The following is a 20,021-nucleotide window of genomic DNA, read 5'->3' on the forward strand; positions in this document are numbered from 1 at the left end:
GATGCAGGGAAGAGATTAAAGGAGGCACAAACATCAACATGGCTGTGCTGGTGGCAGCTTGCCATTCAGCAGGTGAACAACAGCGTTACAGAACATGTCAGTGTTTGCTCATTTGTCTGTATGCACAAGTCAGCCTAAATAGCCAAACGGGTTGAGCGTGTCACACTGCCAGGATCTGGGTTTTAGTTTGCCTCTGTAAAACCTGCCCCAGGAATACACACTTTCATGTTACAGCCTGCTTTGTATAATTTATACACACTTCTCCCACCTTAAAATGAATATGTTACTTTAAACCAGGAAATGGTAATGTAAATTGGTTGCAATGCACCTTGGCTGTACAGGACCAACAAAAAAAGTGGACACAAGGTTCTGGTACACGTGGATTAAAGAATCCTTGCAGTTATTTTTAGATCACTCTGGAAGCCCCATATTGATCACCTGTACAATCCTCAAACGTCTGTTTTCTGAACTAACTCAGTGTTTGTGGTAAGGATCAGTACTGGTCATGAAAGACATTTTCTTGAGCATTTTTCCAGCAGTTTCAGTGAAAGGGTTGAGTTTCTATGCCAGAAGTTAGCATGCTAGGTGTAGAGCAAAACCAGGAGAGTGGATTCTACTTAAAGATAAAAACAGCAGCTGCACTGAAACAAGTGAGAAATGACTTTCATTAAAATTAGTGAGGGATTTTAACAGTTTGCTCTTTGCTTGAAATGTCTATTGCTGATAGTAAGGGGCGATCGTGGCTCAAGAGTTGGGAGTTCGCCTTGTAATCGGAAGGTTGCCGGTTCGAGCCCCGGCTTGGACAGTCTCGGTCGTTGTGTCCTTGGGCAAGACACTTCACCCGTTGCCTACTGGTGGTGGTCAGAGGGCCCGGTGGCGCCAGTGTCCGGCAGCCTCGCCTCTGTCAGTGCGCCCCAGGGTGGCTGTGGCTACAATGTAGCTTGCCATCACCAGTGTGTGAATGTGTGTGTGAATGGGTGAATGACTGAATGTAGTGTAAAGCGCTTTGGGGTCCTTAGGGACTAGAAAAGCGCTATACAAATGCAATGCAGGCCATAGTATGCTACATACCGAATAGCAGCATGTCTCGTGGACGACAACCCTGTTGGAGAAGGTCTCATTGTGGGACTCAATGTGCAGAGTCCTCTCCTTTCGGTTCAGCGTGTTTTTCTGGATGAAGTAGACATAGTCTACACCTGCAATCTGTAAACAATAGAACTTGTATTATAAATGCAACTGGCATGAAACACAGACACTGAAAATAAAAGATAAAACTACCTTTGCAAAAATTAACACTAATACATTCTGTAAAAGAAAACAATCATGGCGAGTACGGAAATGTATTGTTCTCAAAACAATATTAAAAGTCATTAGTAAAGCATTAAAGCTATATTTATGATACTCAATTGCTGGAAATCTAAAGTACAACAAACCCTTTTGAGAAGGCGTGGGGCATCCACATCCAGGGCACAGCGGCGCTCAATCTTCTGGGTGGAACCATCCTCACTGGTCTCCTCATTCACAACGTCACTCGCCACAAACATGGGGATGAGGTGACAAGTAGGGAAGCGGCGCTCATAAGCCTGAGAAAGAGAAGAGGAAATGCATAGCCTGTTAACACCAGAGCTTTTAAGCTGGAAACACATTTTTAGATTTCCAAGGATAATTCCAGTCTGCTGACTCGTTAATTTTCAGAAGGGTTTTTCCTTTGTTGTTCTCCAAACTGACATCTAGACATGATTAGTCAACAGAAGCCTGACTTAAATAGAAAACCCGAAGGGCTTATCTCTTGCCTACAGATTTGACATATTCATACACCGGCACGTTTAGAGATTAAGGTTCGTTAGTCGACAGTGCCTGACATCTATTATAGGGCTCATGGTATATCAAAATCTGTTGAATATTTTTTTTATCTTAACTAGAGATATTTGACTGGCTTATAAACAGCAGTTTGGAAAGAGAACAGCACTAATGCTTGTTTCAAATTAAACAACTGAGGCTCAGGAAAACTTCAGCAACAATGGCACCAGCCAGTTTACATGAACTCCATTAGAAAACACTTCATGTATTCTAAAAGGGAGGAATTTAAATAGGTGGGACGGGTAGAGCAGAGGTGAGAGGCTAAATAAAGCTCCTTCAACTTTGTACACTTTCAAACTTCTTACTTGAGCTGAACCACAGTGGCATCAAAGCAAATGAAGCGCTTTTCAGTTGTTTTACAACAAAGGGTTGAACACACAATAGCAGTTTTTGTACTTGAACACAACACCGGCTCCATAATGCGTTTAGTCATAAATGCAAAACACAGGCAAATTCAGCTCTATTGCAGGGGCCGGCCAGCTGTTATACAACTGAGTCTGCTGGCACAAAGTGCAGGAACATTACTTCTTTTTCTATCGTCAACATTCATCCATCTTAGATATGATTACTGTGGTTGCGCAAGGAGCAAGTCCAAACAGACGACTGGAAAGGCAAGTCTAAAATAAAAACAGTGATCTTCCAGATAACTTGTGCTGGAGACAGTCCAAGTTTATCACAACATTGCACTAGCCTGAAACTCCCTTGTCACGTATCCTACTAACGTGATATTTCCTCTTTTGTACTGTCTGAAACTGGATCCTGAAATTTAATTCCCTAAAATATGAATGGGAGCATTTATCTATGACTCAAAGAGCGCACACACACACACACACACACACACACACACACACACACACACACACTAAAAGGACACAAAGAAGGAAAGAAAGAACCAAAAACAAAGGGAAAGGGAAAACACAATGTCGGGAATGTGGTGGTGCAAACCTATCCACAGCATGTTTACCGTTTCATAAAGACATGGCCCGTAGGTTTCAAAATATCCAAGCATAGAGTGAAATTCAAGTCTGTGGACAAACTTTACAAGATCAACTGGAAGATCAACTGCTGCTCACAAGACTTTTGAGGTTGGTGGAGTTGGATGTCAGCTGAATCTCTGACAAAAGGAGCTTTATTTTGTGGAGCAAAGGACAACCAGTAACCCTGAGGTCCTTTGAAAACCATAGAACAGCAAATTGGTGTGAAATAGGCTTTAAATTCAAGCTCACGTTTAACATTCTTAAAACACTGAGCCATTTGCTTTCGAAATTCACTATTAAAATATTTGTCTTTTCTATATTTAAAAATATAAAAAATACAAAAGAGGAGGTTTTGAATGTTTAGTATGGCGAGTAACAGCAGTTTTGTGTTGGAGGAGGCAGCCAGTGGGGTTCAGGAGCTCCTGGCATTCCTGTGAGGAGCTGCCCACCGTGCACTGACTGCATGAATGCTGAGCTCTGTTTTTCAGCCCCAATGCTCTGGAACACTGGGGGTTTGGTTTTTGTCCTGCCGTCAGCACAACATCACTGACTGTAAATGTCAATTTCATCCCTTTAAAAAAGAAAAAGAAAAGAAAAAAAGAAAAGAAAAAAATCATACGTCAACAAAGTCAACCACAAATGTCACGTCTTCACAAACAGCACTAGGTTTCATTCCAACGACAGGCTTAGATCCTGTATGGTTCAGATCATTCAGCAAACCATGAAGAGGAATACGTTTTCTTCAGAGCCTTCACTTCATGCGGAAACAAACCAGCTTTTAACTGCTTTGTGTTCCCAAAATAGCCAGGCTGTTGTACTATTAAAAACAGGAAACAGAAGGGTCGTGATTCTAGGTTATTCCTGAAAACATTTTTTCTTTTTTCCTTCTGGGTAAGTCGGGGCTTTTCAAACCTTGTCTTAACTCAAGGCTCACTGAGGGACATTCAGGCCTGGATTTATCTGTGAAAAAAAATACAATAGTTTTTAAATCAGACACCATCCTAAATTAAATCAGCACCTGGATATTGCATGTGAGCGCATAGACGGTGCAAAAAATAGTTCCAGCGTCCACAGCTAAAAAAAAAAAAGAGTCAAAATAAAAAAGCAATCACTTTGGCTCCAAGACCGTACAGGCTGATAAGGAAAGACCCTCTCTTTGCGACTTCAATAAATACATCACTGATGAGTTGTTAATTTCAGGTCATGAAATGAATCATGAAGTTCGTTTTGTAAATTACAATTATTAGAATCAGAAGAAAGGATTACCCTGGTGTGCTTATTGGCAAATCACAAGTCATCAGACAATGAGTGCACGGTGACTTCTGTCTCAGTCAAATCCACCGTTCGCTCATAAAGTCCAGCTTCAAACACCAAGATGGCAATAACAAATGTGAAGGTTTCAAAAACAGATAGGCCAGTGGTCTATTATGGCAACTCTCTTTTCTACTGCCCATGTGTAAAAGCACTTCAGCTCGCCTAGCATAGAGCTCCATATCACACTTTCACATGGTCCAACAAAGGCTCCAGGACTCTTCAAGGTGGCCAATTTTCTCTCAGTAGAAATCCTCAAATTCTAAATACCTCCTTGGCTTGTTTGGCACCATGATAGCATCTTAGCTCAAGCTGATGGTTCTTGACTGCTAAAAGCATGAAACAACAGGGCTTCTTTTCTATTGGTTGTTAGCCATTTGCTGCACAGAAGAAAGTGACTCCACTAGTGTGAGTAAATTCACTTCTGTGCGCAGTTATGCATCGCAATAATAACAATAATAATAATAATAACAATAACAATAATAATAATAATAACAACAACAATAATGTGTGGCTAACACAAAAAAAGAAAAAAGAAAAAAATCACATACTTAAACAGAAAGCCAGTAATACACTGAATATTTTGGACACTGGTGCAACTATAAATAATTAAAGATTTTACCATGACCAATGAGATGCAGGACTGAAAATAAAAACTTTAGGCAAAGGCCAAAACATCTTCTTCTAGAACCAGTGCCTGAGGTTATCAAACACTACAGCTTATCTCGGATGTGCCAACTCACCACATGATGCATCATGTTACGATTGGCTCTCCACGCATGACTCAAATGACAGCTAAATGCACATGTGTGCCAGCATGAAGTAAACATCCAGGCTATTTGGCATTTATCCTGATGATTACTCTGCTCTACATTAACCTACAATCGAAAGCTAACAAATAGTTTGGCTTCTGTTATTCCATTAAAGGGGACTGAAAAAGCTTTTCTATATATTTTTGCAACGCTGTTATAGCGGTGGACACTTATATTAAATATTGTTAAAGTTTTGGTTAAAGTAGTTTCAGTGTATCTACTTGTAATCCCTGAGACAATAGATTGGGCTTCTCTTGTCCAGTGTTCCGGTAAAAGATAAGAGGCTTTCCTAGATGTTTCAATTGAGTGTATAAAAACAATGTATAACCATCAACATGATGCGTGTTTTATTAAAGCTGATACCTGCAGCACTTGAAATCCAAACCCAGAAGTTTTCTGTAAGAAAACAAACCAGCCGGAACAAGACAAACATTTTCCCGCCCTCGATTGAGTCACTGAAATAAAAAGCAGGCACTGATGACACATCAAGCCAAACATACATGGCAACCAAACTCCACCACTGTAAATATTCATTTGCCCTTTGCCAATACTCTTTCCTGGAACATAACAGAACAAAATATTTCCAAGTTTCCAGACTCCAGGTATTTTAAAGAACAGGTTTAAGGACACCCTCCTCCACCAGCTTCCACGGTTTAGAGAATCAGACATACCTCAAGTGGCCAAACCCTGAGTAATGGTTCCTGGAATTTGTTTGTTCTTTCCAGGAGTGAATGAGAGAAAATATATAACAATATACTGTTACTTACATCCTTCCTGCATACACAAAACAGTTTCTCCTTTGGAGAAAAACAGCAGTGTTGATTAAGGCACGGGTCTGGAAAATAAAGCTAATCCTGCACAGGAAGGGAGATTCAGGAAGTTCCAAGAGTTCTGGGGAGTACACAATCAACTTTAAGACTACAAAGGACCACATAGTGCGTGTGTGTAATATAATACCAGGCAAGAAGTAGTAGTTCTGGCAGGTAGCCCAGCTATTATCTGGCCTTTAATGGTGGGATATAGAAAAAAAAAAAGAAAAGACAAAAAAAACCCTTAAATATAGCTGCAAATCCAATCCAAACAAATTCAGGAAAAAAGTCAAGTAGTTAACCACCTGACTAATCTGCCTTTGTTGTTGTCTTATTTCTTTTATTTGGCTCCAGTTCCTCAAACAATTTTATCTATTTGGCACATAAACATCAGGAAAAAAAATTCCCAAAATATCTTCAACAATCAAATTACAAGCGACTGTGCAGAAGCGCTGAAGAGGTGTTTTGACATCTGACCCATTTTATGCCCAGTGTGCATAGTTTCGGATATGCTGAAAATGAATAGCTAACTTAGCACATCTTTACCTTTACTGACCTAGGTCGATCGGAGATGTAAGATTAAAACAATACTGCTAAACAGAATCATGTTATATCTTGTTACAGTATGTTGTTAGCGTCAGGAACAATTTAATAAATTCAAGCCTGAAAGTTTTGCAGCACATAAAACCTTTATTTTCTGCACAAACTGACTACTGCCTCTGACTGTTTAAGACCGTTCGGATGCATTTACACCAGAGAGAGATTCGCTTTCTCCTCTTATCAGCAGTGAGATCTCTACCTACACAGATCTGCAGTTCAATCTGTGCAACACAGACTGTACATGCAGCAGGTGGATAGTGCCATGTTAAATCTCTCAACGCCCACACAATAAAAGCTGCTGAGTCTAACAACTTTTCTAGCAGAAACCACGCATAAGTATCAAGGGTGGCAGAAAATGACCTAGTTTTGCTCTTAAGATTGGAAAAGAAACACGACTGGGAACATTTAGCGCAAAAACATCAGCACTATCACTTTATCTGCCAGCGAAAGCCCAGGTGCAGACTAGAGGACATGTTGATGACATAGAGTCACGTTCTTAGCCACAACATAAGAAAATGCTTAGTACTGAACTGGATGAAAAGACATAAATTAACCAACTGGCTAATATATTTTTTATAGCTCTGGCACGATGTTTCTAACTACTTAAGTCTCTAATTTAAAATAAATAAATAAATAAATAAATAAAGGTAAATTACAGATGATAGCAAGCAAGAGCTAATTTCCTGTTAAATGTTTTAGTGTATCGGATTTCATCAAGCTTTCAGGGCTTAGCGACCAGTTTTTGGTTGACACCATTTTCTTTTAGCTGCCAGATTTTACATGGCTTAATCCCACTTCTTGGGTGTTCTGCGTCTTAGATAAAAATGGCACCTTGTCAATCCTGAGAGACACTAGGGTCAATCTGCTAAAGACTAAGTCGAAAATGCTTGGCCTGTAGGTCTCTGGGGACTAACACTAATCAGAGAACACTTCCAGCTTCCTCAGCAGTAGTGTCACATCTCTGGAGCTTATGAAAATGGTTGTGTAACAGAGACGACAGTCGCTCAAGGGTCAGACTCGGCTATTTTTAATAGCTGTCTGGGAAAATGGGAACATTTTCGTTGAGGAGGTGGGGCACGGTGGGGGGCTGCATTATTAAGATTAAGATACTTGATTACGACAGATTAGAGACAATGTCAAAACAAACCAGCACACACAGCACAGCAAAGCTGACATACAGCAGCTAATCTGGCTGCGCTGCCTCAGAGGAAATTCACAAGAACCACTTTAATGTTTTATTCACAGGGCCATTCAAGCGTACACACAGTAAACTGTGGCTCTTTTCCTCTTCAGTTACAATGACTAACACAGTTTTTTCTTCTGTCATTTCTGTGTATTTAAGTCACGCTTATGAGGCCCACTCTCAAAAGGTTTCCTCTTAAAGACCCGATACATGTTGCATAACAAACACCACCCTTGACGTAAGACAAACAAAACCTGGTTTTGTGTGAGGGCTGCTGGCACGGGTGTGACGTTGGTTAGCCTGTATTTGGTAGCAAAAATCATTAAGGGTTCCCTCCCACCACCCCAGGCTATCCGGGGTTTGACCCGTTATGGACGTCATTATATAGCGGTGGACATCACATCCTAGCCCAGAACCGTGTTTTTTACTTTTGTTTGACATTGCCCACCACATCCATATATATTTAAATTGGGGTGGTCGTGTTATGTTTGCCGCTCCTTGCAAAGAGGATACCAAAAACCATTTGAATGAAAGCCATTAAGGATGCAGATGAGTGTTCCAGTTGTGGCTATTACTGGGCACTGACGAAATGCCAGTGCTGCCAAATGACAGATAACGTCATGTTCATTCATGAGACAAGTTTTCAATGAAACCCAAAACCTGCCCCTGAAAATAATGGCCCTGACGCACAAGACCTTGCTGACTTGCGTTTATATAATTTGAGGTGACTAGGTGACGGAGAATGAAGTAGGAAGAATGGAAAATGGAAACAGGGGAAAAAAGAAATCCTGATTTTACTTCAGAGAGCAAAGCTTAAGCTAAAACTGGGTCATTACCAAAGAGGAAAGTTACGAAAGAGGCAGCCTGAAAATTGTGGGTTTCTTCTTGCAAACTCAGCCACAGGGGATGCTGGAAAAAAAATGTCAATGTAAAATATATTTAAAAATCATTTTCTCTGATAAATACTTTACATCCAATAAATCAGAGTGTGCATTAGGGATGCACAGATTAGAGATAATAGCTAACAGAAGCTTAATTTTTTTTGTAGTAAAACCAAGGTGAGAATCTCTTTCATGTCTGCAATGTGATTGCTTTTAAATCTTTCAGTTTATTTAGAAACATCAAAGTACAGGAAGCTCAGAAAGCAAGAAAGAAAGAAAGAGAAAGAAGATTATGATTAGTTATGATTGGAATTTAGAGTAAATTTCACTTTCACCTTAGAGATTTTATACCATTTTATCTAACATGTAAATTTGCTGAAAGGCATCACTTTCAAAATTTGATGTATGCAATAACAGGGTTTGTCGAAGCATTTTTGACTCTTACTTTAAAACCACAGGCATTTAGGTTTTAGTCTGGACTGGTATAAATTGAGACTAACGAAAACAATAACAGCCATGTTTGCTACTTGATGGGGTCTTATAACTCAACAGGTGCCTCTTTCTTGATCACAAGACAGCAATTCTGTGCATGTGAGTAATAGCTTAGATGTACAGAAGATATGTCCAGTGTATATCAATGACATTGAAAAGCACAGAAAAAATAAAACAAAAAAGTTTATTTTTTTAATTATTATTTAGTAAAACTTTTTTTTTTTTTGTTTGGTGAAACAGAGCTTTCAGTGAGACTGGTTTAAATATGACTCACGTTACCCTTTGAATGCATATGTACAGATAGAGCATTTGAATAGTTTGTAAGAGGTCAAGTAAGTGAAAGCATTCTTGGAAACTTATCCTGCAGTTTCCTAACCTCCTCCATGAGTTCAGTCTCCGATGCTGATGAAGATTTTGTTTACCTTATTTTATTGCCAGGTTAAAAGTCTGAGCCTAGGTATAGTCTCATGAGGGGCAGGAGCAAGAACAAGCTGTTGACTGAAAACACAGCAGAGCCTTTGGTCCGTGCATGCCATACCACCCACTTCTCTCCTTGCAGTGATCTCACTGTGTGCATTGTAATGGCAGAACCGCCTGGAACTACCAACTCGGAGGGAGGAGGGGAAATCTGCCAAGTACACAGACCTTACATAAAGCTCCTAAATTTTTGCCGGCCTAAATAATATGCTAAACTGTATTGCCAGGGTGTGCATGCATGGCTTGTTAAATGCGTGCACGAGGGAAGAGGAACCAGCAGATGGCCATCTGTCTGTAATCAAAAACTCATCACTGTAAAAAAATAAGAAAAGCTCAGCTATAGGCATATTTTGCTTGTGTAAGAATTACTGAGACACAAATCTGTCAAGTAAGCTTCAACACTGTCAACTCAGAGATACAAAAAGTGCTGAAACAATTATGTGTCAAATTATAAAAACCCCTTACTAAGACTTTTTTGTGAAATGATAATACATTTCACAACAATGTATTCCGTGTTTGGTCTACACTGAACGTTACGAGTAGACTATAACTTATGTAAAAACAATAACAGTTACCCTGACCAAAAAAAGAAATGATTTCCTACACCCATTTCTTCAGATTGCAATTAACTAAAGACATTGACCTTAAGCAGTTTGGGTGAAGACGCATTAGGTGATCAGTGTGTTCAAGTCTGATTAAATTCAATGAGCATCATTTAATTGGAGGAGCAGCAATTGTTGCAAATTGTTGGACGGGTAGACAGATATAGGAAGATTACTGTTAGCCAAATTTGATACATCAACTTTTATTTGATGAGAAATTAAATTAAAAATTCTATTAAAATTGACTGGCCCTGCATTACAAGTAAATGGTAAATGGAGTGCTTCTTATATAGCACTTTTCTGCTCTACCTGAGAACTCAAAGTGCTTAACACAACTTGTAAAAGAGGCCCTTTTTCTATGCTTAAGTGCTTTAACACTCCTATGGATGCATCAGAGAGCATCCTGGGATTAGCATCTTGGCCCAATGATATTTGGCAGACCAACTACTGATTAGTGGATGGCCTGCTCTACCTCCTGAGCCAAAGATACCCCTATTATAATATGAAGCACACATTATTTTTAGAGGTCATTCCTCCCCCAACACAAGCACACACACACACACCAATTTACAAGCAGCTGACTCTGAAATGAAGAGTGAAAAGATGACGAAATCTGCCTCTACCTGTGCCAACTATTTGAAGTAGAAAGCACTGCATAAAGGCTTATGAGAAATCATTAAAACTGGGTTACGGGAAACTGAAGCTTTATTAACATCCCACTTTACAGTAAAAGAAAGAAGTGCTGGCACATTATATTTATTGCTGCCATTGCTCATTCTCCTATCATGGGTGAAAGATGCAAATTAACATTTTATTAGGCAATTTCTGTAAATGCTGAAAAAACATCACTGATTTATTTTAGACATGGCTGAAATAACTGCAGTGCGTGTTAAGAAAGCTAAAAGGCATTCACAGCAAGACTTCTTGGGCTATTTGTCTGTAATTTCACTGGGGGCGGGACTACTAAACATTAAAATTATGTAATTTGCAAGTGAGAAGGAGCTTTACCCAGTCCCTAAAATTATGAGGAAATATGGCAGTGAACACAAACATAATAAAAATGTTATAATATACTGTACAAATACTCCTAATGTCACATCTCTGCCACACAAATCTGAGTCACAATTTCTTGCCATACTGCAGGATGACTGCATTTTAAACAGGCAAAAGGGTCATTGTATAAGAGTATGACTGAGCGCGTTCATCTGGCAAAGGAGAGCAGGGTGGGGGAGGGAAGCTACAGGGGCAGCATCTCGACCTTGCAGCAGGAAAGAGGGTGAATGAGTGTCTTGATGATCAGTGAATGAAATCAGCGGCAGAGTTTTCTCATTGGCTCACACGGTCACATGGTGGTGCCTGATGGTCCTCGATTAATGTCGTTTGAAGCAGCACACCGGACGATAAGAGCCTCTGCCCAACGCAGGCCATAACTCTTCACTGTTTCTGGCAAACATCATCTAGTCGAGTAACTGAATTACACACTGTAGGAGTGGATGAAATACTGAATCAGAAGCGCAATGCTGAGAAAAGCTAATGATAAAGCATTTTTAAATACCTCAATAATCAAACATTTCACTAGTGCAGGCTAAATTCTGTTCTGATGCATCTCCCTTGAGATACTGTCTAAATTGCCGGCATGAATGAATTAACTGTGCTCTCGTTTTCAACAGAAATATGTCATGTGAGAAAAAAGAAAGAAAGAAAACGGGTGAATTAATAAAATGACCCAATTCCTCTGTTCAACTATGACATAAAAGAAGGGCTTTTGTTATACAAGTAGATTCCTTTACATGTGAGACCATTAAGTGATAGAAGCCACAGTCAATCCTATGGCTCAAACAGGGATTAAAACAATAGACTAAAGATCAGGATGCTTCTGCAAAAAAGAAGTGGGGTGAAAAATCCTTTAACCACAACTGATCGTAAATGGGTCAGAGCATGGTAGGATAGGACACCACCCTGGCAGAGCTGCCCTGCAACGAGCCAGGCTAGTCAGAGAGAAGGGGGACAGTAGGATGAGCCAAGTTTAGGATGAGCAAACACTCACTAAACAGTGTGTTGGCAAGTCTGGAAAAACGTGTTAGGAATGACCTACATCCAGACTGTGAGAGGAAGCACAAGATGCTCAAAGGATAAATCACCTGTTTGCAGGGAATTAAAAGCTATAACATTTCATTAACAACGCCTGCTTTGTTCACACTCTGCAGCACTGTTATCTCAAACATGTGGGTTTGGTGGTGTTATGCAACCATCAGTGGACATCCTTGAATAAAACGTTTTTATTTCCAATTTGCATAACGGAAGAAGAGACTGACTGAACTATTTCCTACATCGAATTTGAAAGCTCATCTCATGTGCCCTGTTGGCAAAGGTTTCGTGAACCAGTTTTTGAGAAAGGCCCTAAAAAAAATAAAAAAAATAAAAATAAAATTAAAAAAAAACAGTAAAAGGAGAGACGGTGAGAAGGAGGAAAGCAAAAATATGGGACACCAAAAGGGAAGCAAGTATTCGACTTGCACAGAGCTACTCTGGTTTTTCTTTGGGTGCACAGCAATTCTGTGCATTTACTTGACGCTTTTGCCCATTTGATAAACAAAATGTATGTATAGGCTTGAGTTAATTATGAGCCACTATATGCAAAATCCCCAAGTGTGTATTAAAAAATAAATAACATCGCACCACTCGTGTGTGTGAAGGTTCTCAGTCATCCAGGTCATCACAGTCTACGGTCCTTAGATCGCACCGCTCAGCACGTGAGAGGGGGTACTCATTTCATAAGTAGGTTTCTGTTTAAATGTCATGTGTGTCACACTGCTGGCTCTAACCCGTATATAACTAACACCAAAGAGATAGATAAACAGCACTTTCGGGCATACACGAAGGGCCTCATTAAGGAGCATTAGGTACCAGCTTCACACAACAAACACCAGGTTCCGGTGTACCTTTGTGTTGTGAGTACCAGTGAAGTAAGTGTGCGATACATGCTTTCACTCTCCAACCTCAACCTTCGACTCTAACAGTGTTCGTCCCACAGAGAGAGACGAGCAAAAAAACAAAAACTGAAATTCAGAGAATCGGCCGTCACGCTGCTGTAGCCCTAGGTGACTGTATTTGTAGGTCAAGTTCAGTTTAGTAAGTAGTTAACACCATCCGGGCCCCTCATTTTTCTCTTCAGTCTCTTCCCCCCTTTCTTCTTGTGGCATCCTTTAAGACCCGCAAGTTTAGTTTACCCTGCTACCTCTCGTCCTTTGTATGATCTGTTTACAAAACTTTCTGTAATGCATTTATGCCACATTTTGACAATTGTAAAATGTCTTGTTCATATTCTGATCATCTTTAAAACAATCCAATTTCATTCTGAAGCTCACCGTGAAAACATTAATTATCTAAAGTACACTGTATCTTTTTGGTGCTCTAACTAATAAGGAGAGTTAAGTCACTAAGAAGCACGTTTCCCCCGTCGTTGCTGCCTGTAATTCCAGTAGGTATTGTACCAACATGGAACATCCTGTTTTTTCTCCACAGAAACTCTGCTGGGATTGGAGAACAGGACCAAAGCACTTTGTCTTTGTGGATTAGCCACAGACACATGTGTTTCCATGGAGCAGGTCAGGCTAACGAAGGGCTTTCATTCGTTTAATACCCTCTCTCCCTCTGTAGCATGAGTATTAATCTGGGAGCTGAGGGACTTCAGGAATAGTTATTGTCCTTTAAGCTCAACTATAACAGCACGGACTTAGTGGATAATAACTACTCCAGGGTCAGCCAAATTTTTATTTCTCCTGTGGCTGTTGAAGTCATTCTTCATCTGTGGATGTGTTCTAGAAACAACCCTCCCCGCAGGCATAAAACAGCAGCAAGGGGTGTATTGCGTTGCGTTTTTGACATTCCACTGTGACTCCCTGAGGATAAACTGGAGGCTCTGAGACTGGACTGGCGCGATAACAGCAGCAACAACTATATTTCCTGTTATTGAGATGTGGACAGAGAAACAAGGGATTGCTGTGGTCAAGGGAAATTTAAAAAAAAAAAAAAAAAAAGCTGATATATTTCCTTACTTCAGTAATAGAAAAACAGACCAACTTTGTGGAGAGATAAGAAGGTTATCAAGGTCAATACTAATGCACATCAATGTTTGTGTACTTTTAGACAGCTCAAACAAACCCAGTAGGCAATTGCTGATACAAAGCCACCAACTGAGCTGTGCTTTCCAACGGACAAGAGGTTTTTTGATTGAGTTACCTAAAAAAGAAGTTAATTATGTTTTATTAGGATGCATACTGAACATTTCTCACCGGTGACTCACAATTTCTTAAAAATCAGGGAGGAGAATAAAGCTGAAGCTTTTGTTACTTGCCATGTGTAGTTCTGACAAGTTTATTTGGATAATCTTTGGCAATTACACTGCAATGTGCTTCACAGCGCCAACAAAACAAATCAAAACAGGTATAACACCACTCTACGATGCACAATATTCCCTTAACAGTTACTTTCAAATGACTGATTTAAAGTCAGATTTGAACAACAACAAGCAGAGTTGGGCATGACTGCACATTTAAGGTCAACTGCATTGCATTCCAGCTCCAAAGGAGCTGCAGGAGCTGATACGTGCAATAACAGAGACACTGCAACACAAGTCACCAACACTGGGAATACTGAGAATCCATGTTCAGAAGAAGGCGCAGTAAATGCTGCAGAACAAACACAGCTAAAGGGCATCTGTGACTCGAGCCTGATTTATGCAACAGCACAATGAAGCCACAGCAGTGTTAGATAGATCTTGGAAACTCTCTGATAGCACCTGTCAGTGAGCCGAGTGGCTTCTCAGGGTTAAGAGAAGAGAGGCGGTATTTCATCTTGACAAAAAGAATGCAGCGTGTGGCTTTCAGAGGAGAACATGGAGCCTTAGTTTTTAGCTCAGTAAAAGGGTTTTCAAAGCACTAACAGTACCCAAACAACAGACTCAAGTGGACAGAAAGCACCAAATTCCTCAAAGCTAAGTGTCAAATCCCCTACCAGACCAGAAGAATAAGCCATTACTGGCAAATTTTTCAGAAGCCTCTGGCAAAAGGAACCATAAGAACGAATAGCACGGTCAATACAGGGAAATGAACAGATGTTAGTTATTTGGACATACCCTGCATAATTCCATGTAAAGCATGGGTGTAAAACTCATTGTAATCTGTGTGCCACAGAAATCCCAATTTGATTTTGAGTGGGCCACACACTACATCCATTGCATAATACCCAATAAAAAGCCCTCTAAACTGATTCTCTTTCTGTAAATATGTTTAGGTACACACAGATAACCCTAACATGTCTTTATCTTTACAAACCTGATGAGCAGTCTGACATATCTCAAGTTAAATATGTCCCAGTTTTTCCACGCTGCAAAAAATACAACTGTATGCAAGCAAATAAAAATCTGTTAGACTGGCTCCCACACTTTGTTTGACACCACGGATGTAAACCAAAAATGAAAGTGGTCCTCACACAAAGAACCTGGTCTGTGTTGGTACAGTGCATCAGAAGTAGACATCGGTGTTCATGTTGGCTTCCCACAAGCCCAGGATGTTCTTATTGCTGCATAACTGTACTGCTGTGGTGACAGACCTACTACTATAGCGGAAGTGAGAGGAGAGGTTTCACTGGGTTGAGAAAGAAAAAAAAAAAGAGCCACCAAGGGTTGTGACGCACCATTAAGTCTGCTCTGCAGTGTCTGCAAAAACACTCACTGCAGAGAAAAGTCACAGGGAGGGGAAGAGACTCCAAATGCAAACTCAGCTTCAAACTGACTGCAATGTCCATTTTACCCCAGCAATAATTCAAATTAACAACACCGTATTGTGCATGAGTCATAATGTCACACAATACAAAATTAAAAGCTAAAGAGGTCCGCCGTCTGTTGCTGGCCTAGTTTAAAAACATCAAGGGGTTACTCCATTAGTTTTGTCCCATCTTCAAAAAGCACACGGGGTGGATTATCTGGGGCTTACAAATTACATACAAGTCAGTTTCACTATTATTACCGTTTCCCCTCTTTGGCTGCGTGCGTACAACCAGGTGTGGGTACGGGCCATCTATTTATAGCCATCTCTTTGCCTGCTGCTCAGTCCAGCCTGTGCTAAGGAGATTTAGTGTTCCTGCATCCTGGTTCTTGTCCGTGTCGAAAGCTGATTTCCATTTAAAGAAAACTGCACCTGCAGCACAACACAGTGCTGAAGGGAGGTGAAACTACAAACCAACTTCATGCAGGAATTTAAATAGATAATTAAGAAAAAAGTACATATTGCTGACGTTATCAGCACAGTAGAGCTGTTTGTCTAAAACTGGTGGTTGTATAATCAGAGCGAGTGCCTGCAAACGTGTACTGATACCACATTACTGACAAGCAGCAGCTGAGGTCAAAGCACTGCTGAGCAAAGCATCCATTGGGCTTGTTTTTACAGAGCAGTTTGCCTCATTCTTTTCTCCGTGTAAAAGCAAAACAGGTCTCACTTAAATGACAGACCATTGCTATGACAAGTGAATCTGATTCATGTTACAGACCCAGAGTTGTCATTACACCACAGCAGTAAAAGACATTACACCATAGGGGTTTAGTCAGTTCTGTTTTCCTGTGAACAAACTCTTACATCAACCATCTCCTGCCCCTGCAGCTCTCCAGCAAGGAGAGATTAGTGAATATGTGAGACAGGCTAAATGCCAAAAAAGGGTAACAGAACAAGTCCAAATTTGAGGGATGGAGAACACAAATGGCACTAGGAACACTTCTAAGACATTTAGAAAAGCGCAAAAAGAAGAGAGGAACAAGTAAATCCATTCTGTGCACTTGACACAGGCACTCGTGGCTGACAGTGTACAAAAAACACACTAAAAGCAAAGCAGGGCAGTGAATTTTTTATGCTGCAAGCAGACTACCGGCACAAAGACTGGTGGGACTTTCAGTTTGCCATAAAAACACAGTCTTGTTGTACATTCAGCTACCAACAAGTGTGCACAGTGGTTCTACATCTTACTGAACAAATGAACAGATCTTAAACCACAAGATGACAAGCCATATGAGGCAGTCAGCTGTTTCGGGGGGCTGCATGGCCCATGAGTGTGAGTGTTCCTTGCATGGGTTTGACCTCCTAATTATCTACCAAATCTAAAGCTGAGTGGGAGGCATCATTTAGTGCCTTTTATCTGTCTCTTCACAGGATTACTTTGAAACGACCAAGTCTACGTCTGTAAAAACCTTGCGGAGAGGTCTACAAACCTTCTAAACAGGCTATTGAGGATGTTCTCTTCTAGCTACGCTACAGTTTATCGTTGCAGTTAATCATTGGCTTCTTAAAGACCGTAACACAAAACAGACTGCATGCATTTTCAATCTCTGAGCTACTCACATGCAAGGTGCATAATTCAGTGACTAACTCCAAACCTTTGAAGCAACCACCTGTGTACATTGCATAACTGCATCTATTGCATACAAAATACATGTGGACAGGTGGTAGAGCGAGTAAAGATAAAAACACTTACCGCCATCACCAGCTCAAAGGGATGCTTGTACACCCGCACAGGTGACTGGTATTTCTGCACCATGATTGGAATTATGCCAACGATCTGAACAGAAGAACATAAGATCAAAATCAATCAGCAGTGATTACAGACATTTGGGGAAGAAATCTAAGAAGCGGGGCTGTATCTGAGTCATTCTTTAGAATAACCACTTGCTAAGTGCTAAAATTACAGCATTATAGCTGCATCTGGTCCTTCAGCGAGAGGCTTGATGTGCAATTAGGATGAGCTGTGTTTTGGCTGACTGATGGCGTGATGCCGAGTGAAGCCAGGTGCTGCTGTGTGTGTGTGTTTCCTTATCTGAAGGGAACTCTCCTGACCAAGGACCTCGCTGATCAATGGATGCAGCATTTCTTACTACTTTATCACATAAGCAGTGCTGCTGCAATGGCTTATCACTGCAAACTACAGGAGTATAACTATGCTAACATCAGCTGCAGAAGCTTGGGTCAAAGCTGCACATGACAGCACTCTAACAGGGTTTTCCCTACCCATCAAAAATGTTTGTACACAACAGAGAAGCTTTGGGGTTCCAAAGGAAAATCACCAAGATGGATAAAAATATATTTTAGTCCAGTTCAGTTTTAATACAGGAAAAAAAAAATCCTGTCCATTTAAATACAAAACAGCAAGGTAAGGTAAACAACTAGAGCAGTGGTGCATATGCAGCCCAGGGTATTTCCACTTCTTTGAACTGTAACTTACAGCTGTGACATGAGGAAAACCTGAGATTTCTCCCACTGTCTAAAAAAATTGCTTTAAAAATTTTTTAAAAAAAGGATTTAACAAGTACTAACTAATGATATCTGGCATTTGTTTTTCTGAGGAGTAGGGTAAGAGGTCTTTCACATGGGCTTATAGTTGCAGTTTGTTTTTGTTTTTTTTTTAAAGTTTGAATCTGACCCAGGAGTTCTGTTGTGTTATTTGTCAGGCCCATTTGAGACCCACAAACTGGGTGTGACACTCCTGACTTAGAGCACTAACACAGAGAGAACAGCATGAGAGTCAATTTAAATATATAAAAAAAAAAAAGTACAGATCAGTCCTTGGATTTCATGTGTTTTTGCTCAGCGTGTTGCTACATGTCTATAACTCCTGCTATGCTTTGATGGGTATATGTCTGCAAGGAGGGGTGTGAGCCAACGTCCCTGCACTACTTAATAAAGGGATCAGGGCGGACAGACTAATAATAACCAGTCTAGGTCACACAGGATACATACTGCTACAGTATCCCTTTGCTAAATACCACATGTCTTGACGATTGCTACTGCAGTACATAATTACCGTCATGCTTCAGGATCTGTTGGCAACTTCAAAGACACAAACAAGACAATGACTTCAGAACGTGCTAATTAGGAGACTTCAGTGACCGATATGCCCGTTAAGTTTAGTACCCAACCATCTTTACTGATCGCTTCCCACTGATTTTAAGCAGCCTCTTCTCACGGTTTACTCGTTTTTGTTTTTTGTTCTAGCTTGTTTTGGTCTTCTGCTTAAAGGAACTATTTGTAACGTCACAGTTTTAACTAATCCAAAACTGACTTTTTTGTCCTCAATTTTCAACACTGTTAAAAAATATTAAACAAATATTTTTTAAAGAAAAAAAAGATGGGGATTTTGGTACTGACTCATAGTGGTTAACAGCATTTGAAACGACGGCTTGCTAGCTGCCACACAAACAGCGCTCGCTGAGACTAGCCTAACTTTATAAGTCGATATTATATTATCTTGACACACATCAAATTAACGGATCTTACCTGTGATTTAGAAAGGTAAAGAAATGTTGTTAACAGGTTGATTCTTGTCAGTGGTCGTTTCTTCTGTGAGGGCTATCCGACGGAACTCATGCCATTTCCCTCTTCGGCTCTACACTTCTCCGGCTCCAGCGGCTAACAGCAGTTAGCTTTGTTATGCTAGCTGGCCATTAAGCCGGAATATTTATCAAACCCTTTGGCGAGTCCTTCTCAGAGCCTCACAGCGACGAGCATCCCAAGATCAACAAACTAAATATTCCTTATAGCTCGCTGTTAAATCACTCCTATAAGTAGATGGTGTTTGGACACAGGAGACGGTCTCCCTCCCTCGCTGTCATGCCTGTGGTACCGTCGCTCCTCCCCGTTTTCTAAGCTCAGTTTTTTTCCACCTCTTTCATAAAACCCGCAGCGTGCCCGACCTCTTCTGTTCAAGTGAAGGACACACAGCAGAGGACAGTCAGTATTATCATTGAAATTCTGAAAACATTAAATAAAAAATAATAATAATAAATGCTTCTCTGCTTTTACGTTTTACATTTTAGCTCTAAATATTGGGAGTTTTACGGTACAGCAGGTGAAACGAGCTGTGTTAATCTGACGGATGACGCTGCGCTGGTTGCATAAGCTGTAAATGCCCCTTATGGGCTGTGTGTGCACTGTAGTTCATGTTCTCTGCAATAAAATAATAATTCAGTTGACA

General features: G+C 40.4%; 1 protein-coding gene across 5 annotated transcripts in view; it reads right to left on the reverse strand.

Annotated features, from left to right (window-relative positions):
• LOC113023616 (SEC14-like protein 1) overlaps positions 1–19,698 on the reverse strand; it is a 32,729-nt gene extending 13,031 nt beyond the window's left edge. For 3 of the 5 annotated variants that reach the window (XM_026169808.1, XM_026169809.1, XM_026169807.1), the window contains exons 1-5: positions 19,325–19,698; positions 18,852–18,877; positions 17,529–17,612; positions 1,434–1,583; positions 1,072–1,203 (exon numbers count right to left, since the gene is read on the reverse strand). In XM_026169808.1, the coding sequence (XP_026025593.1) occupies positions 1,072–1,203; positions 1,434–1,583; positions 17,529–17,612; positions 18,852–18,857 (372 nt within the window). In that variant the 5' untranslated portion in view covers positions 18,858–18,877; positions 19,325–19,698. The remainder of the gene's footprint in view (positions 1–1,071; positions 1,204–1,433; positions 1,584–17,528; positions 17,613–18,851; positions 18,878–19,324) is intronic. The other 2 variants (XM_026169811.1, XM_026169810.1) reach the window with 2 other exon arrangements.
• Between the last annotated feature and the right edge of the window lie 323 nt (positions 19,699–20,021).

The sequence above is a fragment of the Astatotilapia calliptera genome, chromosome 6, assembly GCF_900246225.1.
Source record: "Astatotilapia calliptera chromosome 6, fAstCal1.2, whole genome shotgun sequence".
Lineage (NCBI taxonomy): Eukaryota > Metazoa > Chordata > Actinopteri > Cichliformes > Cichlidae > Astatotilapia > Astatotilapia calliptera.